Source organism: Volvox carteri (genome assembly GCF_000143455.1).
Source record: "Volvox carteri f. nagariensis unplaced genomic scaffold VOLCAscaffold_24, whole genome shotgun sequence".
NCBI classification, from domain to species: Eukaryota; Viridiplantae; Chlorophyta; class Chlorophyceae; order Chlamydomonadales; family Volvocaceae; genus Volvox; species Volvox carteri.
This window is the reverse complement of record NW_003307567.1, coordinates 1,542,800-1,560,295: the sequence shown is the minus strand read 5'-3', so window position 1 is coordinate 1,560,295 and position 17,496 is coordinate 1,542,800. Positions and strand designations below refer to the sequence as shown.

At 60.2% G+C, this 17,496-nt stretch overlaps 2 protein-coding genes across 2 annotated transcripts; one reads left to right on the top strand and one right to left on the bottom strand.

The window, feature by feature from the left end:
• Positions 1-1,021: 1,021 nt before the first annotated feature.
• On the bottom strand, positions 1,022-14,871 carry VOLCADRAFT_92191 (uncharacterized protein; the record flags this gene model as incomplete). The annotated part of the gene is made up of 11 exons (XM_002951519.1): positions 1,022-1,058; positions 3,614-7,360; positions 7,596-8,901; positions 9,394-9,855; positions 10,178-10,304; positions 10,589-10,753; positions 11,032-11,109; positions 11,717-11,989; positions 12,316-12,498; positions 12,782-14,575; positions 14,797-14,871. 11 exons carry the CDS (start codon positions 14,869-14,871, stop codon positions 1,022-1,024), a joined length of 8,247 nt encoding a protein of 2,748 aa, XP_002951565.1.
• Positions 14,872-15,658: 787 nt separating this feature from the next.
• VOLCADRAFT_92190 (uncharacterized protein) lies at positions 15,659-17,355 on the top strand (the record flags this gene model as incomplete). Its single annotated transcript, XM_002951597.1, has 4 exons — positions 15,659-15,780; positions 15,856-16,000; positions 16,589-16,739; positions 17,171-17,355. 4 exons carry the CDS (start codon positions 15,659-15,661, stop codon positions 17,353-17,355), a joined length of 603 nt encoding a protein of 200 aa, XP_002951643.1.
• Between the last annotated feature and the right edge of the window lie 141 nt (positions 17,356-17,496).

Below are 17,496 nucleotides of genomic sequence, written 5' to 3'. Positions count from 1 at the left end.
TTTGTAGCAGCCCACTGTAATTGCAGTACTATGCATGTGCTCAACCGCTCAATCCGGCATTATTGCCCACGAAATCTGTCCCGTTCAGAGATTGACAGCTTGGTGGCCATTTAACGCCATACTGCCTCACGATAGCTGGCGGCTGCGCAAGTCGAGTCACATGAGAACGAAAAGTCAAAGGTTATGGGACGCTCACGTTGACCAACAGTGAGTCAAATCAATTCCCGCCAGTCAACGCGGACTGTTTGACCATGCGTTGACCACTTGACGTAATGCGTTGACCGAAGTGCAGCGGTAATGGTAGCACTCTGCAGCTGCCTGTAATGTGTGACCTTCTGGAAGCTCCATGACGGTTAATTTCGTTTTAATAATGGTTACACGGCACGAATCGTTTTTGTTCTTTCCTGCTTTGACAGCTGTCACGTGCACTGAGTGCAGCAGGAAACACTAAAAAACTTCGACGCCAGGTGCTCGCGAAAAGTGCTCCGAAGCCATTGATACTTGCGTCGAACAACAAACACTTCCGACGATTTGCTACGTGGCTGGCGGACGTTGACTCGCGCTAATCCCCACAGCTTCCATGAAGTAGTAGCGTTTTGTTTTCGGTTTGTTTGCTACGGTGTTATGACATGCGGTCATGTTTGCAATATGTAAGATCAGGTGCAGACTGCAGAGCTAAGGGCCGACGGCATCATGTCTTAATACTTCACCATCCTCCATTCCACATTTGCATATAAAACCGAAGTTCGCCCACAAAGTTTCAGAGCTACTAAATTCGCTGAATTCGTCCAGATGACTAGAGCATGTTATAATCGAAGGTGCAAGGAACCGCCAGCACAAATCCTACATTTCATACGTTTTTTTAGGTTTTGTTATTTGCTTGCACGTTCATGGGGGTTGCGCAGCGAGAACCCAGCCATAGGTGGAATGCGCAGCTCGGTCCCTTTCCTCTGGAAGCCATTGAATGGCCACCAACTTGGCACCACGCAAGTATGCAGTTAGGTTGGCGAGGTTCCTGACTTCAGCGCGAAGATGCCAGCGGTCCTGCACCAGGGCTACTGTGTGTGTGTGTGCGTGTTACATGGTTGGTGGGTGCGTGACCCCATACCTGTAAAACTACCCATACGAGCCAAAGGCCCAAGGGCAATATCTATACGCCTAAAAGCCACGGAGAACAGGGCTACTGACATACCATACTTGTGTTTGGTACGGCACCACCAGCCTTAGGAGTTTTCGAGGTGGGTCTGAGAAGCTGGTCATCTGTTATCATTTTGAACAATTTTGCGAACATAGAATGGCCCAGCGCGTGGCCGGGCGGCAGGATAGCAGGGAAGGGAAAAAACGAGCGACCGAGCTCCGAAACCAATGGCACCACTTGGATGCGCAAGCTGCGTTGCATGACCAGGCCGAGATGTAACTCTGTCCCTCTAGCTTGTCCTAATCTTCCAAAGGTTTACGCAACATATACGGATTGCTCCAGTCCAGGCTCCTTGCAGCACGGTCTCACATGGAACCGCCCCGCTGTTACTCAGGAGCAAAACATCGTTAGCGCCCCGGTTCGTTCGTTCCTCCCACGGTTCGCTGCTACCCAAATGTTTGTAGGACCTCATTGTAGGATATGGAACCAGTTATTGACGGTGTAGGGTCCCATGCTGGCAACAGCCATGCGCAGGCGTCTGTGGGCCAAGCCTCGTGCAGGCCTTATCCTCCACAGCCCTTGAACCTCACGCCCCGGTTCCAAGTGTTCTTCAAGAGCGCAAGAGCCTGGCATGCCGCGATCAGTTCTGACACCGGCGCCTACTTTGGGACCGACCCATGGCTCATGGTCGGCGCTCTTCGATGAATGCTTTTACTTTATGGCTCCCCAACACTGTATTAAATGAACGTCGCACGTTAAGCGCACTGGTCAAAGCATTAACGCCGTACGTCAGGAGCACTGTCCCTTACTTCTACTCGCAATCGGGAGTCCCTTGAAGATGGCCTACACACATTCTTTGCGGAGGGCCAGGGCGGCCACATCGCTCGTGACGCGCGGTCCCCTGCCGCTGAGCACTTTATCCCCCACAACCCTATTGTGCTGCACCCACACTCTATGCTCAAGTCATCCCCCAAAACTTTAAGCTGCATAGCCTTGTTCGAAGCGGCCGATATGTCTCGGGTCCTGACGGTATGGCGGCCCTGCATCATTAAGCACCAACATTAGCTGCCAACAGCCTTCAGTTTCTATCTGCACCGCGGCCATTGATCGAGAGACCCACACAAACGCTTTGTCGGCGCAACACGGTGCTTGTCGATTTCCTAACGGCAAGGATTTGAACGGCTCCCACCGGCGTCACGAATACAATAATCGCGCATTTTTCACGGGAAGTGGACGACCGGAGTAAGGGCGCGTTGCCCACCTTACACCTTCCCTCAGTCGTCTTAGAACGCTTTCTATAAAGATCATCGCATGTGTGCTCATTGATTTGCGTTTGCGTGCGTTTGCGTGTGTGTGTGTGGGGGGGGGAAGGGTTGTCTCGTCTTCACTTATATTCACCACTACCCTATACTCTGCGCAGTGTCACCCATTCCTATCTGTTCCTCGTCTCGACGTCCGATCCCCACACTCAAGGATGGCTACCTAATCTGCCCAGTACATCATGTAACACACATACATCAACAGTCCTCTGCCAGTACATCTCACAAACCAACAATACCGTACACGCATGATGAGGTCTGCACGCACTGCTCCGAACCTGTCGCTTGGCCTGAAGCCATTGTCTATCTTCCTAACGCAACCCGCGTGCGATAGCCCCCGAGCCTCCTAACAACCTACCACCCTACGTGCACTTCGCCCTGCTCATGAGACCTCCCACGCGCCAGCCAGCCAGCCAACACACACACACACACACGCAGGGGAAAACACCAACAGCCATACGCACCGCACGTCTTTACCACCACACGAAACCAACGCAACAAACAGGGTCAGACGCGCGCATGAACACACGAGCACACACGCAACGTAACGCACGTCGCGGCCCCGGCAAGGTCACCGCACCGCCTGCAGCAGCAGCCACGCAACGCAAAAGGACCCTGGCTATGCCAACCCCTGTTCCTCTCCTAAGCCCCGGCCATGCATCCTAAGCCCCGGTCCTCAGCCCCGGCCATGCTGCGGTCCTACAGTGGAGCCCCACACAGGAAACCAAAGCGAAAGCAGGAACGCGGCTCAAGACACCTGCACACCCGCAGCGACCTTGGGACACGCGGTGACGATGGCACACGCGGTTTGATCTCCCAACCCAATAAAGTGACGCAGCGGCACATGCGATCAACATAAACGTGTTCAGCATCATGTGGATGCACTTCCCCCCGGTCGTAGCCACACACCCGGTTGCAGGCTTCCCTCACATGCCTGGCCGACGACGCCAGGAAAGGCCCAGAAAGGTCCGAGAGCACATGTCCATTGCTGCTTACAGGATGGTTGGCCTCTCCAAACAACACAAACACAGACGATCGAAACGAAAACCGTGCTAAGTGGTCCCACGGTATCTCCTACCAATAGAGTAACATGTGGGCAAGTGGGGTGTGCGCTTTCCCCCCTCCCCTCCCGCATGCTCCTCCTCCTCCTCCTCACCGGGCGCTGGGCGGCCGCCGGAGCACCTCCGCCAGGCTCAGGGGCTTCACACTGGGTGACGGCGGCCGCCGCTGCTGCAGCCAATCATGACTGCTTGTACTGCTGGTGGCGGTGGCGGCAGTAACAGAACTGCTGCTGCTGCTGCCACCGCCGCCGCTGCTAACAGAGCCGCCGGTAGCGGCCGTCGCGTGGCCGATGCTTTTCCGAGCGATGGGCAGCGCCCCGGAGATCTGTTGAAACTGCCGGTCCAGGAGCGTCGGTTCCGTCCGGCTAAGCAACCACGACCCTAGCATCGGCCCGTACGCGCCTGCCGACCGGGGAAAGGACCCGGCAGCTCCACCTCCCGCGGCGGCGGCGCCAGTGTTGGGCTGGGAGGAGGACGACGACAGCTGCAGCGACGATGATGGCAGCCCGCCGGCGCAGTGCGCCGTTGCCGTCGCCTGAAGCGGAGTCACAGGCGGCACCGTGGCCGATTCCTCTGCTGGAGCCTTCAAACCCACGTCCGCATCCGCCGCGGGCGCCGGCAAGGCTCCCGCCACTGCCTCTGCGGCCGCTGTCGGAGCAGCAGCAGCAGCATCCCCTCCTTCCTCCTCCATTGCTGGACTTTCGCAGACAGCCGCCGCCATTGCGGCCGCCACCGCGTGCTGTTCCTTGCCGCCCGCTACACAACCCGAGGCATCTGCACCTCCGTCAGGTGCCGTAGCTGCCGCCGCGGTGGACGATATGCCGTCGCAGTCCATGCCTGCCGGTTGGGGATGCCGTGAAGCCTGCTCCACGGATCCTAGCGTTCCCCATCCGGAGGCCGCCTCCTCTCCCACTGCCCTTGATTCGCAGCCCTCGTACGCTTCAACCCCCTCTACCTCTACCTCTACAGCAGCCACCGGCGCTGCATCCCCGGTGATACAGCATCCAGCCTCCTCGCACACATCCTGCCGATCCCACGGTGCTTGGTCGAAGGCCCATGACGGCTGACCAGAGGCCCGCAAAGACGTATCATGTGACGACATGGGATGCGACACCGAGGACGTGATGGCGCTGACTGAGCCGCTGACGGTGGCGACACTCGTCGCGCTAATGCCGCTCTCGCACAGCTCCAAGTCCAATAGGTTGCTGCTCGCGGCGTTGGCTCCAGGCAATGGCCCGGAGTCAGAAGGATGGGACGGTGGCGGCGGCGAGAAATGCTGCTCCAAGTTGGCGAGGGCTGAGCGAGCAACCGCTCTCGGGTCCAACGCCGTGCCGTCGCTGCTGCCGCCTCCGCCTCTGCCGCCGTCACCGGCAGCTTTCGCCAGGGAAGTCGGTACGCAGATGACGGGCACCAGGGGAAAGCCGGAGGACGACCGCCACGGCACCCGCGGATGCCCCGCGCCGCCGTCGCTGGAGTTGTAATACTCAGCCCTCGCGCTGGTCGCCCGCGATATGTCGTACGCGACATTGTCGTACAGACTGACACCAAGTCTTGAGACTAGGCTACCCGCGTCCGCGTCACATGCAGGAGGGTAATCGTCGTCAGGGAACAGCTCCGAGCCGCCCATGGAACGCTCGTCCCGAGGCTGTGGCGACGGGGGCGCCGCTGTGTTGTTGCTTTCACAGTCGGCACCCCCTGCGCAGGACGCATCTCTGGCATCTGTCAGTGTATCCACTGTCGGCAGCAGCAGTCGCAGCTCCTTCAAATCGCCCGTCGCCGCCTCCATCCCCACGTCAGCCCCGAACGCCTCCTTATCGTCCCCATCCTTAATGCCCTGGTTGTCCTCATCCTCGCCAAAGACTTCATCATCGTCGGCGGCGAAGACTTCTTCGCCCTCGATCCCTTCCCCGTTGCTCCCTTCGCCGTCATGGCACCTAGCTGCCGAGGGTTTAGCAACTCTGAGCGACTCTTGGTTCGACTCTTGGTTCGATCCGCGCGGCTCGCATGCATCCGCCTTTCCGTTTTGGTGCGATCTTTGCCGCTGCTGGTCCTCTCCTGACTTCTCGCCCTCGAACTTCCCGGTAGGCATCTGCAGCGCAGCTGTCACGCTGAAATGCGTCACGATGTGCCCCTGCTCCGGTTGCTCGTGTTTTTGCCACTGCTGTTGTTGCGAGGGTTGTTGCTGCTGCTGCTGTGGCGGCGGCGACGGCAGCGGCGACGACGGCACGACATCGGTGGAGCCGTCAGACAGTCGATGCGGCCCCGCCGGGCCGCCCTGTTCACCATGCGCGGCATTTCCTCGCCACGTACCACCCGAGTGTTCCAGCTGACCTAGCAGTGCAGTCAGCGGGCCGCCGACCCCTGCGCCTGCCGCTGCTGCCGCCGCGGCAGCAGCAGTGACGCTGGGCCTGTGTGGGCTACGTGGCGGCGGCGGCGGCGGTGGAGGAGTAGGCTGTCGTATCACCTGCGGTGCTGCCCAACAACCGCCTTCCCGCGAACTGGAGACGTTCCGCAGCGGCTGGGCCAGCGGCCGAGGATCGCCGCTGGCGCCGCCGGCACCTCCCTTGGGGACACCCTTCGCCTCCTCGCCAGTGAAGGACATGCTACGACGCCGCTGCGGCCTACTGCCTCTTGCCGCGTCTGCGGTCCAGTTCTTGTCGCTGTCGGTGCCTTCATCTGCGGTGCCCCTTCCTCCGTTGGGCTTCTCAGAGCTGGCAGACAGCAGAGATGTTTGAGGTTTGGGGTTGGCGAATGTGAAGGATGCAACGAAAGACGGGTCCTCTGCCGGCTTGCTACGGTTCAGGGCCAGCGAATTCCGCGGAGACGAGCCTGGGATCAACAGGAGAGGCTTAACAACAGCGCTGGGAGAGCCGCCGTTGCCGCCGCCACCGGTTGCAAGCTCGATCAGTAGCGCCGCCTGGCGCTTCTGAAGACTGCGGAGTACTGAACCCAAGGGGTCGACCTCGTCGCTACCATCGGCTGCTACAAGGCTGCTCCTTGCGGCGGTCGGCGATGAGACGTGGTCCCACTTTGCTGCACCAGCGGCTTGCTGCGGTTGCTGCTTCTGGCGTCGCAGCGGCGAATCGAAGGCGTAGCTAGCACGGATTATCGCGGAGGGCCGGCCGGTAGCTGAGCAGACGCCTCGCGTATTTTCACGGCTGGGGCTGCCGCTGCTGTTGTCCTTGCCGCCGTTCACACCGTCTGGGCTATGGGTTCTGCGCCGCCCAGTAGACGCATCCCCCACTACGTCCTCATGACTATCGCGGCTATCAGCAAGGCAATGACGAGCACCCGCTTGACCGCCGCTGGCCCGCGACAGCTTGACGGGGGACGCCATCTCCATCTTGCTGTCGTCTAGCCCTACGCCCCAGCTGCAGCCACCGTTACCATCGCTTTCCCCACCATCGCCGCCTCGACTCTCATTTGCGGCACCTGCAGGACTGCCGTGACCGCAAGAGTCCCCGCTGTGCTTCGCAGCCCCTGTAGACTCCTCCTCCCGCTCGCACTCCTGGCCTTCCGCGTGCGGGGTTAAGATACACACAGCCCTGGAAGCCCCCGCGCGGCCACCTTGCGGCTGGGCGCGCAAACCCAGCGGATGTTGTTCCAGCAGGGCAGCCAGCTCAGAAGCCGCGTCGCTACAACGGACTGCGCCAGCCCCCGCGCCAGCGAAGGCGCCGCCGTCCGACGATGAAAGAGGTCCTAGCTTGTAGGAGCCCCGGCCAATGGTAATCTCTGAATGTGAGTGCTTCAGTGCGTCGCCCGCTGCCGCCGCCGCCGCTGCTGCTGCAGCCGCCTCCTCTGACAGCTTCAGCCATGCGGCTACAGTCCTCGGTTCAGGCGTCCTGCGATGTGGCGAAGACAACGACCCAAATAATCGAATAAGCAACGTAAGACCGCCCCCTCAAAGTACGGCCTATTGAGAATGTAAAGCAGTGCGGTCCCGGCAGCCCCAGAGACAGCAACAACGCGGCAGCAACAACGGCAGCAAGAACGTCGTCGCTCATCAACGTGACAGGTCCGCGCTTGCGCCTTCCTTTCCCCTCATCCCATCTCATCACCCCAACCTCCGAATCTTACATAGCTCGTCGGGAGGCGCGCGATCGCGTTGTGACCCGCGGCCGGATCCACTCCATAGCGCTGCAGCTGCGGCTTCGGCTGTGGCAACGTGCTGCCGCCGCCGCCGGAACCGTTAACGCCGACGTCGCCAGCGCCCTCTGCGCCGTGTGTATAGCAGCGTAGCTCAACTGCTGCACCTGGGACCCCACCCGAGGGCCAGCTGGCTGCCCGCCTCCACCGCCGCTCCTACCGTTCGCGCAGCTCCCATCAGAACGGCTGCTGCGGCGCGGCTTGGCCCACAACGCCCGATCACTCAGCGACCCGTCCAAGACTGCCTCCACAGGAACCGCCGCAGCTGCTGATGGCTGCGGCACATCAGTACCAATACCTGCCGCCTTCGGCACCGTGGCGGCGCTGGGTGCAGTCACTGCTGTCCGAGCCTTCGCGGCCACCCCGCCAAAACTGACAGCGCCGCTTGGTACGGTCACGAAGGCCCCAGCGCCGTCCGGACCAAGCAGCGACTGGCTGTCTCGACCCCGCCTGACGGCGGACGTTCCCGGCGGAGTGGCAGAGCGCCGAGCGATACCAGCGCCCCGCCAAACGGGAGCGGCCGCCTTAGCGACAGCACTGCCGCCGCTGACGTCGGCGCCGCTCCATGTGGCAGCTAGGTGACCGCCATTGGAGGCAGCACTACAGAAGCCAGCAGTGCTTACATCGGAACGGCGGCGGCCACGAAGGCCTGCTGAAGAGCCGCGCCTGGAAAGTGGCGTCCTCGCATTCCGACACCCGTTGCCGCCGCCGCCCCCTGTGGTAGCAGCGAGCCGGGTCTCTTGTCTCAAGCGGGGGGAGGCGCTAGTGAAGCCAGTTCCGTGTAAGCCAGCGCCACCGCTGGTGTGCGCCCTGCCAGCCGCAATCGGTGACAGAACGCCGCGTGGCGACGTTGAAAATGGCCCCCGATTGCCACCGATGTCAAGGAACACGCCACCGGTCATGTTGTGCTTGGCGGGGTATGGCATCGTCAGCGGGCTGTCCTCTCGGCTGGCGGCGGCATAACGTCGGTTGGGAGCATGGGCGCTGCCTGAATCTGGGTCTTGGCGCGGGGTGTCACCGGTGGCGGCCTGCGGGGAGGGCTGTAGGATGGCGTCGCAATCGACTGAAGCGGCGTCGGCGAACGAGATATCCGCCTGTGCCTCAGCATCCGCCCGTTGTTGGCGATGGGACAGGGGCTGCGATCCGGGTGGCGGCGCACGCACGCTGAGCGGCGCCGACCCCGGAATGGCGAAAGGTAAAGGTTGTGGTGCCGTGGTGCGGGTTGCCGCAGCTGGCCCTGCGGAGCAGATGAAGAGCATGGGGAGACGGCCGTAAGGATGAGACGTGGAGGAAGGCAGGCAGGCAGGCAGGCAGCAGCTGCAGCTTGAAAAGAGTGTTCAGGACAGTGGCGCGCGGCTGTGACTGTGTGTCGACGTTGTCAGCACGCTGTGCCGGGCGCGAGACCGGGGCTGGCATTGGCGGAGAAACGCAACCTATCCTCCTGCCCAACTCCTTTTCCTTGTTAACCTGCTCCCGCTTCTGGCCAATCGGTCCAGTGTCGGTCCAGTGCCTTGAAAAATCGCTTGTCGAGAGGGCCGTGCCCTCCCCGCTTTGGTCACATGGTGGATATCCTTTAATGGCCATCCGCTTTGGTCACGTGGTTAATGCGTGTTTTACGGGGCCCCCGCACTCAAGGCATAGGAACATCAGGGCTGCCGTCCTGAGCATGTGCAGCTCAGCACCCAAACCCAACAACCTCCGTGCGCGCCGTAGCCGCATCCAGCCTCACCGGATCCGGCTGTGATGGTAACGACAGAGTGTCCGTACGGGTCGTGTTGGCGCCGTAATCCCCCATTTCCACGACCGCTTAAGATAAGCGGTGGCACTATCGGCGCAACTACGCCGTAGTCGCCATCTGCAGCCTGTCCGCCTTCCACTTCCGTCCCCTCCTCGCCACGGATCCCATGGGCCGACGACGGCGAAGCCTGCAGCAGCGCTGCCGCCGCCGCAGCGGCGGCAGCAGCGGCCATCGCCGCCGCCGCTGCAGGGTCGCGCTTGTAGCGTGTGAGCGTCTCCAGGTTGGGGTCGCTCTGCCGCACGATGGACACAAGCAGCGCGATTTCCTCCTCCATCTGTCGCACCTGCTCCTGCGCCGCCTGCCGTGCCTCCTTCTCCGCAGCCACAGCGCGGTCTAGGGCGGCGTTGCGGTTTCGGAGCAGCGTCGCGCGTGATTCCAGCTCCCGGACGAGTGCTGGCGAATCACAATCAGCGACGGAGACAGCGATAGGATCTTACCGTATGTTGAGAACGGGTATTGAGCATTAAATAGGGACCCCCAAGGTTTCAGCTATGAGCCTTTTGCAGGATGCATACACATACCCCACTGCCACCGCTCGCTTGAGACATGTATACTATGAAAGCAGGCGGACAGCAGGCAAAATCTTCTCCTGAAACCGCTACATCCACGGAGCGGCATGCGGAAACATGCTTTTACATGCCAAGAGGTGACGGTCCAAAATACAAAGCAGATTGAGTTGCATACCAGTTGGGACTGTGGCGACCGTCATGCGCACCTGCTTGCTCCTGCGCGAGTCGCTCTGCTGCAGTTAGCTGCTCCTGCTGGGCATCAGCACGCTTTGCCAGCGTCGCTAACTGGCGATCCTTCTCCGCCTTGCGGGAATGCAGCTGCTGGTGCTCGCGCTGCACGCATATGCATCACCGGGCGGGCAGAGGCGCGACATGCTGTTTGCGATTCACTACCCCATAAGAGAACAGGAATCATTACGAGGTAATGGCAGCGTGGAAGCGAAAACCGAGGAGAGTACGAGCGATCCTGAGGCAGACGATAAGAGTCCGCAGGCCGGGCTGAGCAGGGTAAGCAGCAGCACCTCGTGATTGCACTCCACGGCGCGCCCGCGGGGACGGGGAACCTCTTTCATGCCCTTGGATTTAACAAGGCTGTAACGCCTTCAGCCCCTTCACACCTGCAGCTTGGTGAGCTGGGCAGCCAGGATTGCCGCGTCTTGTGTTGCGACCTCCACCTCACGCCGCAGTCGCCCGTCGCGCAGCGCGTTGTCGCGCCGTGCCGCCTCCGCGGCTGTCGACATTTCCTCATGCCGCCGCCGCAATGCGCTGAACTCTGCCTGGACCTGCGCGGCAACCCGCAGTGTGGTCCGATCCTCGGTATGTGGACCCCGTCGGATTGTTCGTTACTGGAGCCCACTGACGTTATCATCCCTCTCTTATCCCCACAATTGAGCGCTTTGGGTGGACCCTTATTCGCATACCGACAGATCTCCCACGTACGCAGCAAATGCCCGTCGCCACACTCCGTTCAAGTAGGTGAGATGGACTGACAGGCAGACGCGCCAAGCAAGGAACGCGAGGAAACAACCACGCAAATGACTTGCCGAGCCGGGCGCCTCACCGCAGAAAGGGCACGCTCGCGCAGCTCAAGATCCTCTTTCAGTTGCGACACCTCCTTCTGGGACGTGTCGTGTACCTCCTGTGGGAAGCGCCATGCCGCGGCAGGGAACAGAGGTGTAAGCAAGCTCCTACAGCGACAAGCCCATGGAGAATTTATCCAGCCGTCTATCTGCAAGCTCAGCTATCTACAGCGTCAAGACCCCCCTTCCAGACCTGCACAAAAGAATATTACTACCAGAGGACTTATGACCATGGATTCGGCAGCGGCAGTTCAAGTGGCTTATGTCAGACATACCTGCAATTGTGTGTGAGCCGCTCGCAGTTGCTTCAGTTCCTGGGCAGCCTGTAATGGACAAGAATCGTACTTTAAATCCACTTGTCACGCTTTCAATCGTCCATCCGCCGCGTCCACACCACACTGCAAGTCAAGAACTAAACACCTTGCCGAATCATGCCGACCATTGGCTGCTGACCATTGTACTGACCCGACCAACTGTGCGACAGCAGCCCAAAAGCGTAAGGCCCACCCGCAACAGTTCACTGCCCAACCTGGGCCCCACGCAGAACAGCCCGGTATTGGCCATGTACCTAAAGCATCAAAGACATATAACGCAGCTTCATCCCTACATGTGTATCAACCTTAGCGCCCCCCTCAAGCTCCCCAAGCAAAAGGCCACGATACCCACGTGTTCAGCGGCGGATAGGGTCTCCTCCAACGTACTGTACAGCGCCCGGTTCTGTTTGGCCAGCGAGTCGTTCGCCGCCCGCTCCCGCATGACCTGCTCCTCTAGCTCCGCCTCCCGGGCTTTCAGGCGCTCATCTAGCTCCGCCTCCCGGGCTTTCAAGCGCCCCTCTAGCTCCGCCTCCCGGGCTTTCAAGCGCTCATCTAGCTCCGCCTCCCGGGCTTTCAGGCGCTCCTCCACCTCCCGGACCTGTTCTTGCAGGTGCTGGTCGCTCTCCTGCGACTATCGGGGTGAAAGGTATGTGTTATACAAGGGGTCCTTGCCGTCATTGACAGCCGGAAAGAGGGCAGTCCGATGGAACTCATAGATAGCTATGTGCCCCTACTGTGCATTCCCCACGATGAAGATCACGGAAACCTAGCTTGCTTATTGGCTCTGGGGCTTGAGAGCCGACATGGAGAGGGGGTCGTGGGCGAGGAGTCGCACGTGCCTTTGTGTACAGGAAAAACATCAACTGCCAGGTAGTATTGAGCAGCAGGGCTACTGACAACGTGCAGCCCTACGGGCAGGCCACCCATGCAGCCCCACGCTTTCTGCCCCACCCATCTGCTACTTGCCATCGCATGTGCCTGTCCCGCGTCGGCCGTCTGGGGCGTGCAGGCTGGCGCAGCTGCGTCGGCCCTCGCAGCCGCCGCCCGGGTGTGCTGCTGCTCCTCCTCCAGCTGAAACTCCAGGTCGGCGTGAGAGGCCTGTAGCTCAGCCACTTGCGCGCTCAGACTGACCACCTGCACAGGGCGTCGCGGAAGCAGATGACGGGCGAGCTTAGAGCAAACGAACTCACGGCCGGCGGGAGTTTTTGGATCTAGGACCCCGACCCCAACGCCACCAAGAAACGCACTGAGGCACTAATTTACATCTACACCACTCGAACTCGACTCGCGACGTGTGCTGCTGGAACGAGGCGGCTACGTTGCCTGAACACGAATCCATCCATTTTGCGGGCGGCTTCTACCCTGCCCCACATCCTATGCGCTCCCCTCATGGCAAGGTCCGGAAACCTCGTCGTACCTGCTCCTCTAACCTCCGAATGCGGGCCTGTGCAGCCATGACCACATCGCTCTGCCAACTGCCGCCCTCCATGGATAGGCCACGCAGGCGGTGTTGTGGCTGTGGGGAAAGTGAGGTCCGAGCCGCGGTTTGCTTGTCCGTCAGGGGCCCGGGGGCCTGGCCGTTTCGGCGGCCGGGTGATGGGCTGGACTGGCGCTGCACGTGCTGCCGCATAGCGCGCTGCTGCCGCTGGGCAACGGCCATGATAGCGGCCGCCGTTGGCGCTGCCGCAGCAGCGGCAGCAACAGGACCCAGAGCAGCGGAGACCGGAGCCGCAATAGCGGCAGGGACTTGCGGCACCGCTTGCCCGAATTCGCGAGAGGCGGCGCCCTTCGCGCGCTGTGGAGAGGGGGACCGGAAACTCGGTTCCTCTCCGATTTCCCAGACAGCCCCCGCGTCGCGGCACGCCGAGACCGATGACGCTGATGCCGGCTGCGGCAGCACCGCAGCGACCGTAGCGACTAAAGCCGGTCCGGAGCAGTGGCTCCCTGCAGCTACCGCTTCCAACGGCAGGTTGGTTCCTCTCCTTCCTATGGCCGCGGTAGGTGAGGCCGTTGAAGGCTCCTGCGATTTGGGTTGCTGCACCTGCAGTTGCTTCAGCTGCTGTGGAAGCTGCAGTTGCGGTTGTGGTTGTGATTGCTGCTGCCTTAGTTGCTTTTGGACATGCCCCTGTGACTCGTGTGGTGCGCAACGTTTCTGTGGTGGCTGTAAGTGCTGCTGCGCCGGCGGGTGCGCCGGTGGGTGTGGCGACGTATCTGCCGCCGATCCTGCAATAAGCCCTCCCGCCCGGCCAGCAGTAGTGCTGGCCCCGTAGCTGGTATGGCTCGCTGGGACTGAATCACCCAGCGTTGCGTTGCACGGTTGAGTGCCACTGGCTGAACCTGCCTTGGCAGACGCTCCACCTGCTTCATGGGGCCCGTTGGGCTTGTACTGCTGCTCCTGCTGCTGTCGTATCGTTGCTGAAGTATCTCCTGCGCTGGTGGGTTCCAGTTCCACACCACCCACAACACGGGCTGCCGTGGGTAGAGATGCAGCCTCCACGAAGTCCGCTTGCTGTGCGGCTTTAATGGATGCAACAGCACGCAACTCCGCGATAATGTCAGGCGTGGTGGAACGCTGTTGCTTCAAGGCGCGCAGTGCAGCCGTGCGAGTGATCGTATTGCGGGGCCGGCCACGCGCCGGCTGTGCCGCACCACTGTCAGCAGCACCCTCGCCGCCGGCAACATCTCCACCCGTGGCCATAGATGGCCCCCCTTGCCCCGCCGTGAGAAGCCCTGAACCTCCGTCACCTCCGCCGCTTCCCCGGACACCATTACTGACGACGGAGACATGCCGGTCTCTGGGACTGCTCCGGCAACGGCTGACACCAGTTGCCCTTGGACTGCCGGCGACATTGTCGCAGCCGTATGTGGCCCGGCCGCCGCGCGGACTAGCACTGCCACCGTCAGGACCAACACCGCCGCCGCCACCACAGCCACTAGCACCCGTGTCGGCAGGGCTGCTGCGCCTGCGGCTTGCGATACCACTGCTGACCATAGGAGGGCTGCTACATCGCGGGGCCCGAAGTTGCGGTTGCGGGCTAGCTTGTCGCTGGGGCTGCTGCCGCAAAATAACCGCTGAAGTCTTCAGGCTGGCAGTCGAAGCGCCGCTTGCTACGGGGGCCGCTGTGCCGGTAACGCTGGCCGCGACGGACGGCAGCTGCAGGGCCAACGTGGGTGCTCGCAAGATACCTTTGAAGACGAATTGGGGCACCACCTAGGTTTGCCATGGGGAATGTCAGGGGAGTGGAGAAGTGAAGAAGGACCGCAGCAGTGCCATAGTAATCGACCGAGCACAAGGTGGGCTCGGCTGGGAGGGAAATTCCCGGACGTACGAGCCACGATGACGCGATCCCGGGAGGTGAAATGCAGGCGCAGGGACGGGGACACTTGCGAAGCCCATGATTAGTAATGGAGAGTGACTGAGCGCCAACTTACAGTGTTTGTTCCTGCAAGGCTTGAGTCGCGGGCCGAGGAGCCTCCAAACGCCGGGTTAGCCACCCCTGCATCCATCACAGGCCGTGAAATGCAGTGGTGCTATGCTAGATGTAGATATCCTGCTTTGGATTGTCATCTTCCCAAGTTATGCTGGTCAAAGGCATGCGAAGCTTGTACTGGGCTGTCTTACGATATGTTGTACACAACTTCGCCGTGTTGCCAGCCCGTCGCTTGTCGACGCCGAAGTGCCCTCGAGAGGAACCACCATCCCGCTGAAGGACGGAGCTGATTCCCCTGCACGATGTGCGAGATACGTTGCTGTTCCTTTAGGTGCGAAGTCAACGCCGCACATCAATTGACGGGAACCAACCTGGGGCTCCTTCCAGCTTGCGCCCTTTGGTTACCGGCTGATACTATACGCGTGAGTACGCGATCAAGAACAGCATCATTGTTGGATGCCGACATTCTCAGGTGGTCAACTTCTACGGATGAACACCCCCTGCCTGCTCAATGAATTCCAGGTATACCATTCCTTAAAGATTCGCAAGTATTTTCAAGTCTTCCTTTAAATTAGTCCTATCCGATGTCTGGCTAGGAATGCGGTATCATTCTGACAGATGCTTTAACTTGGCCCCAAAGCCATTAATATGCAGATTACATAGTTGCATCTTATTACAAAATTTGAAAGATATTGTATGCTTTGCTAGCCAATGAAAACACAAAGCGGATGGGAAGTTGAACTGCGTACGGCAAATGGCAAAATTTTTGGTCAGGCCGTCGGTCGCTTATGGCATATACCCTTGCGCCCTGCTAGTGATTAGTGTGTATGATTTAAGTTGCATATAGCCTTCTTTAAGCACATATGGCCCCCTTACCAGCCCCGTTCTTGAAAAGAGTGGCCCCGGTGGTCCGCGCCGGCGTAACATCATGCATCGTTATGCAAGCAGGAGATATCCTATGCCAATCTATTCAGCGTAGGAACAAGTGGGTTATCCAGGCAGTGTTCCTTTCTCCCCGGTCGACACTCGTTCACCCGTCCACGACCCCATCGCGCTGCAGGTCGGGTGCGCTGGACTGGGGAGCCCATGACTGGAAGCGCACCGCGCGCTTCGGCCTCATAGGCTTGACCCTTCACGGGCCCTTCTTCCTCTGGGGCTTCCGCATGATCGACGAGCGGTTTGGCCCGGCCAAGACTCTGCTCACGGTCAGGGGGGAGGGGGGGATGATAGTGGTGGCGTTGGTGGGCTTAGGATCAAAGCTGGCAGCGATGGTTGAGGGGTGGCTGAAGGGTGCCGTTATCTGCAAGGCGGTCCTCTGCCCCGTCTCCCTCTCACAGAGGAGAATAATTCCCGGGAGCTTGCACCACACACGTGAAACACTTTGTTGCAACTGGGTATTGTAAGAGTGGTAGAGTGGCCTTGCTGCTACGAGGTGTAAAATCTGTCCAGTGATGTATATCTAGTGAAAAGACGCCACCCTGCCTTTGGACAGCCTTCCCCCGCTTCCCACTCACGCTCACTGCCCAGTTGACAGTGCGGGCAACAAATAGCAAACCCCGCGGTAACGCTCTTTACCTCCGCACCTCTACCTTTAGGCTCCTTTACGCGGCTACCGGGCTGTCTGTGTGTCGTTTATGAGAGTCACGCACATGCATACATACACACACGCATACGCACACACACGCATACGCACATACATACATACATACATACATACATACATACATACATACACACACCATGGGGCTATGAACCTGGATGCCGGTTGGGTTGGACTGGTAACCCCCCCTCAGGCCGCCAAGAAGACGGCTTTCGGTCAGGTGACCATCTTCCCAGCCTACGTGGCAGCGTTCTTCACCTACATCGCGATCCTGGAGCCGGGGGGCAACCTGGCGGCGGTGGGGACGAAGCTGCGGAGCAGCTTCCTACAGACCTACGTGGCAGGTGCGTGTCATGTATGTATGTATGTATGTATGTATGTATGTATGTATGTATGTATGTCCGTGCATGGGTCGGAAAGAAATGCCTTCACTCAGCGGTCCACGTGACTCCGGAGTGGGTCACACTCGACGAAGCAACACCGCAGGCCGGGAAGGGGATTGCTCTTGGGGCGCGTTAGCGCCGTGAGAGAGCGTGAAACACTGCATCTGCCGTGCCACCTGTTCCTAGGCCTAGGCACTAGGAACAGGTAACGGGCTTACATATCTACAGATGTACACACCGGGAGGTTGGCTTCCATGGTTCGGGGTCCCCGCACATCGAGTACATCCAGACCACAAATGTGAACAGACCACCCTCTGAAACCCTCTCTCGCCCATTTGCTCGTCACACTCCCCGGCGCCTCTCCCCACCGCGCTCGTGCTGTTCCCTGTCAGGCTCTGTATTCTGGCCCGCAGCCAACATGATCAACTTCATGTGCTGTCCACCTTCGGCCCGCATACTCTACGTCAACGGCGCGGGGCTCGTGTGGAACGCACTCCTCAGCGCGGTCAACAGCCAGCAGGCTGTGGCTGTGGGGAGCCCGCCGGCGCCGGCGGCTGTAGCTGTCAATCCAGCTTAGCACGCTTCACGCACACACACACACACACACACTGGCTAACAATATTGCTAACATATAGAAATTCAACTGGTCCTGGGGCTGCTGGGGTTGGACTACATTGAGTTGATCTGGGTCGCTTAGGTTGGGTTGGGGTGGTGATGT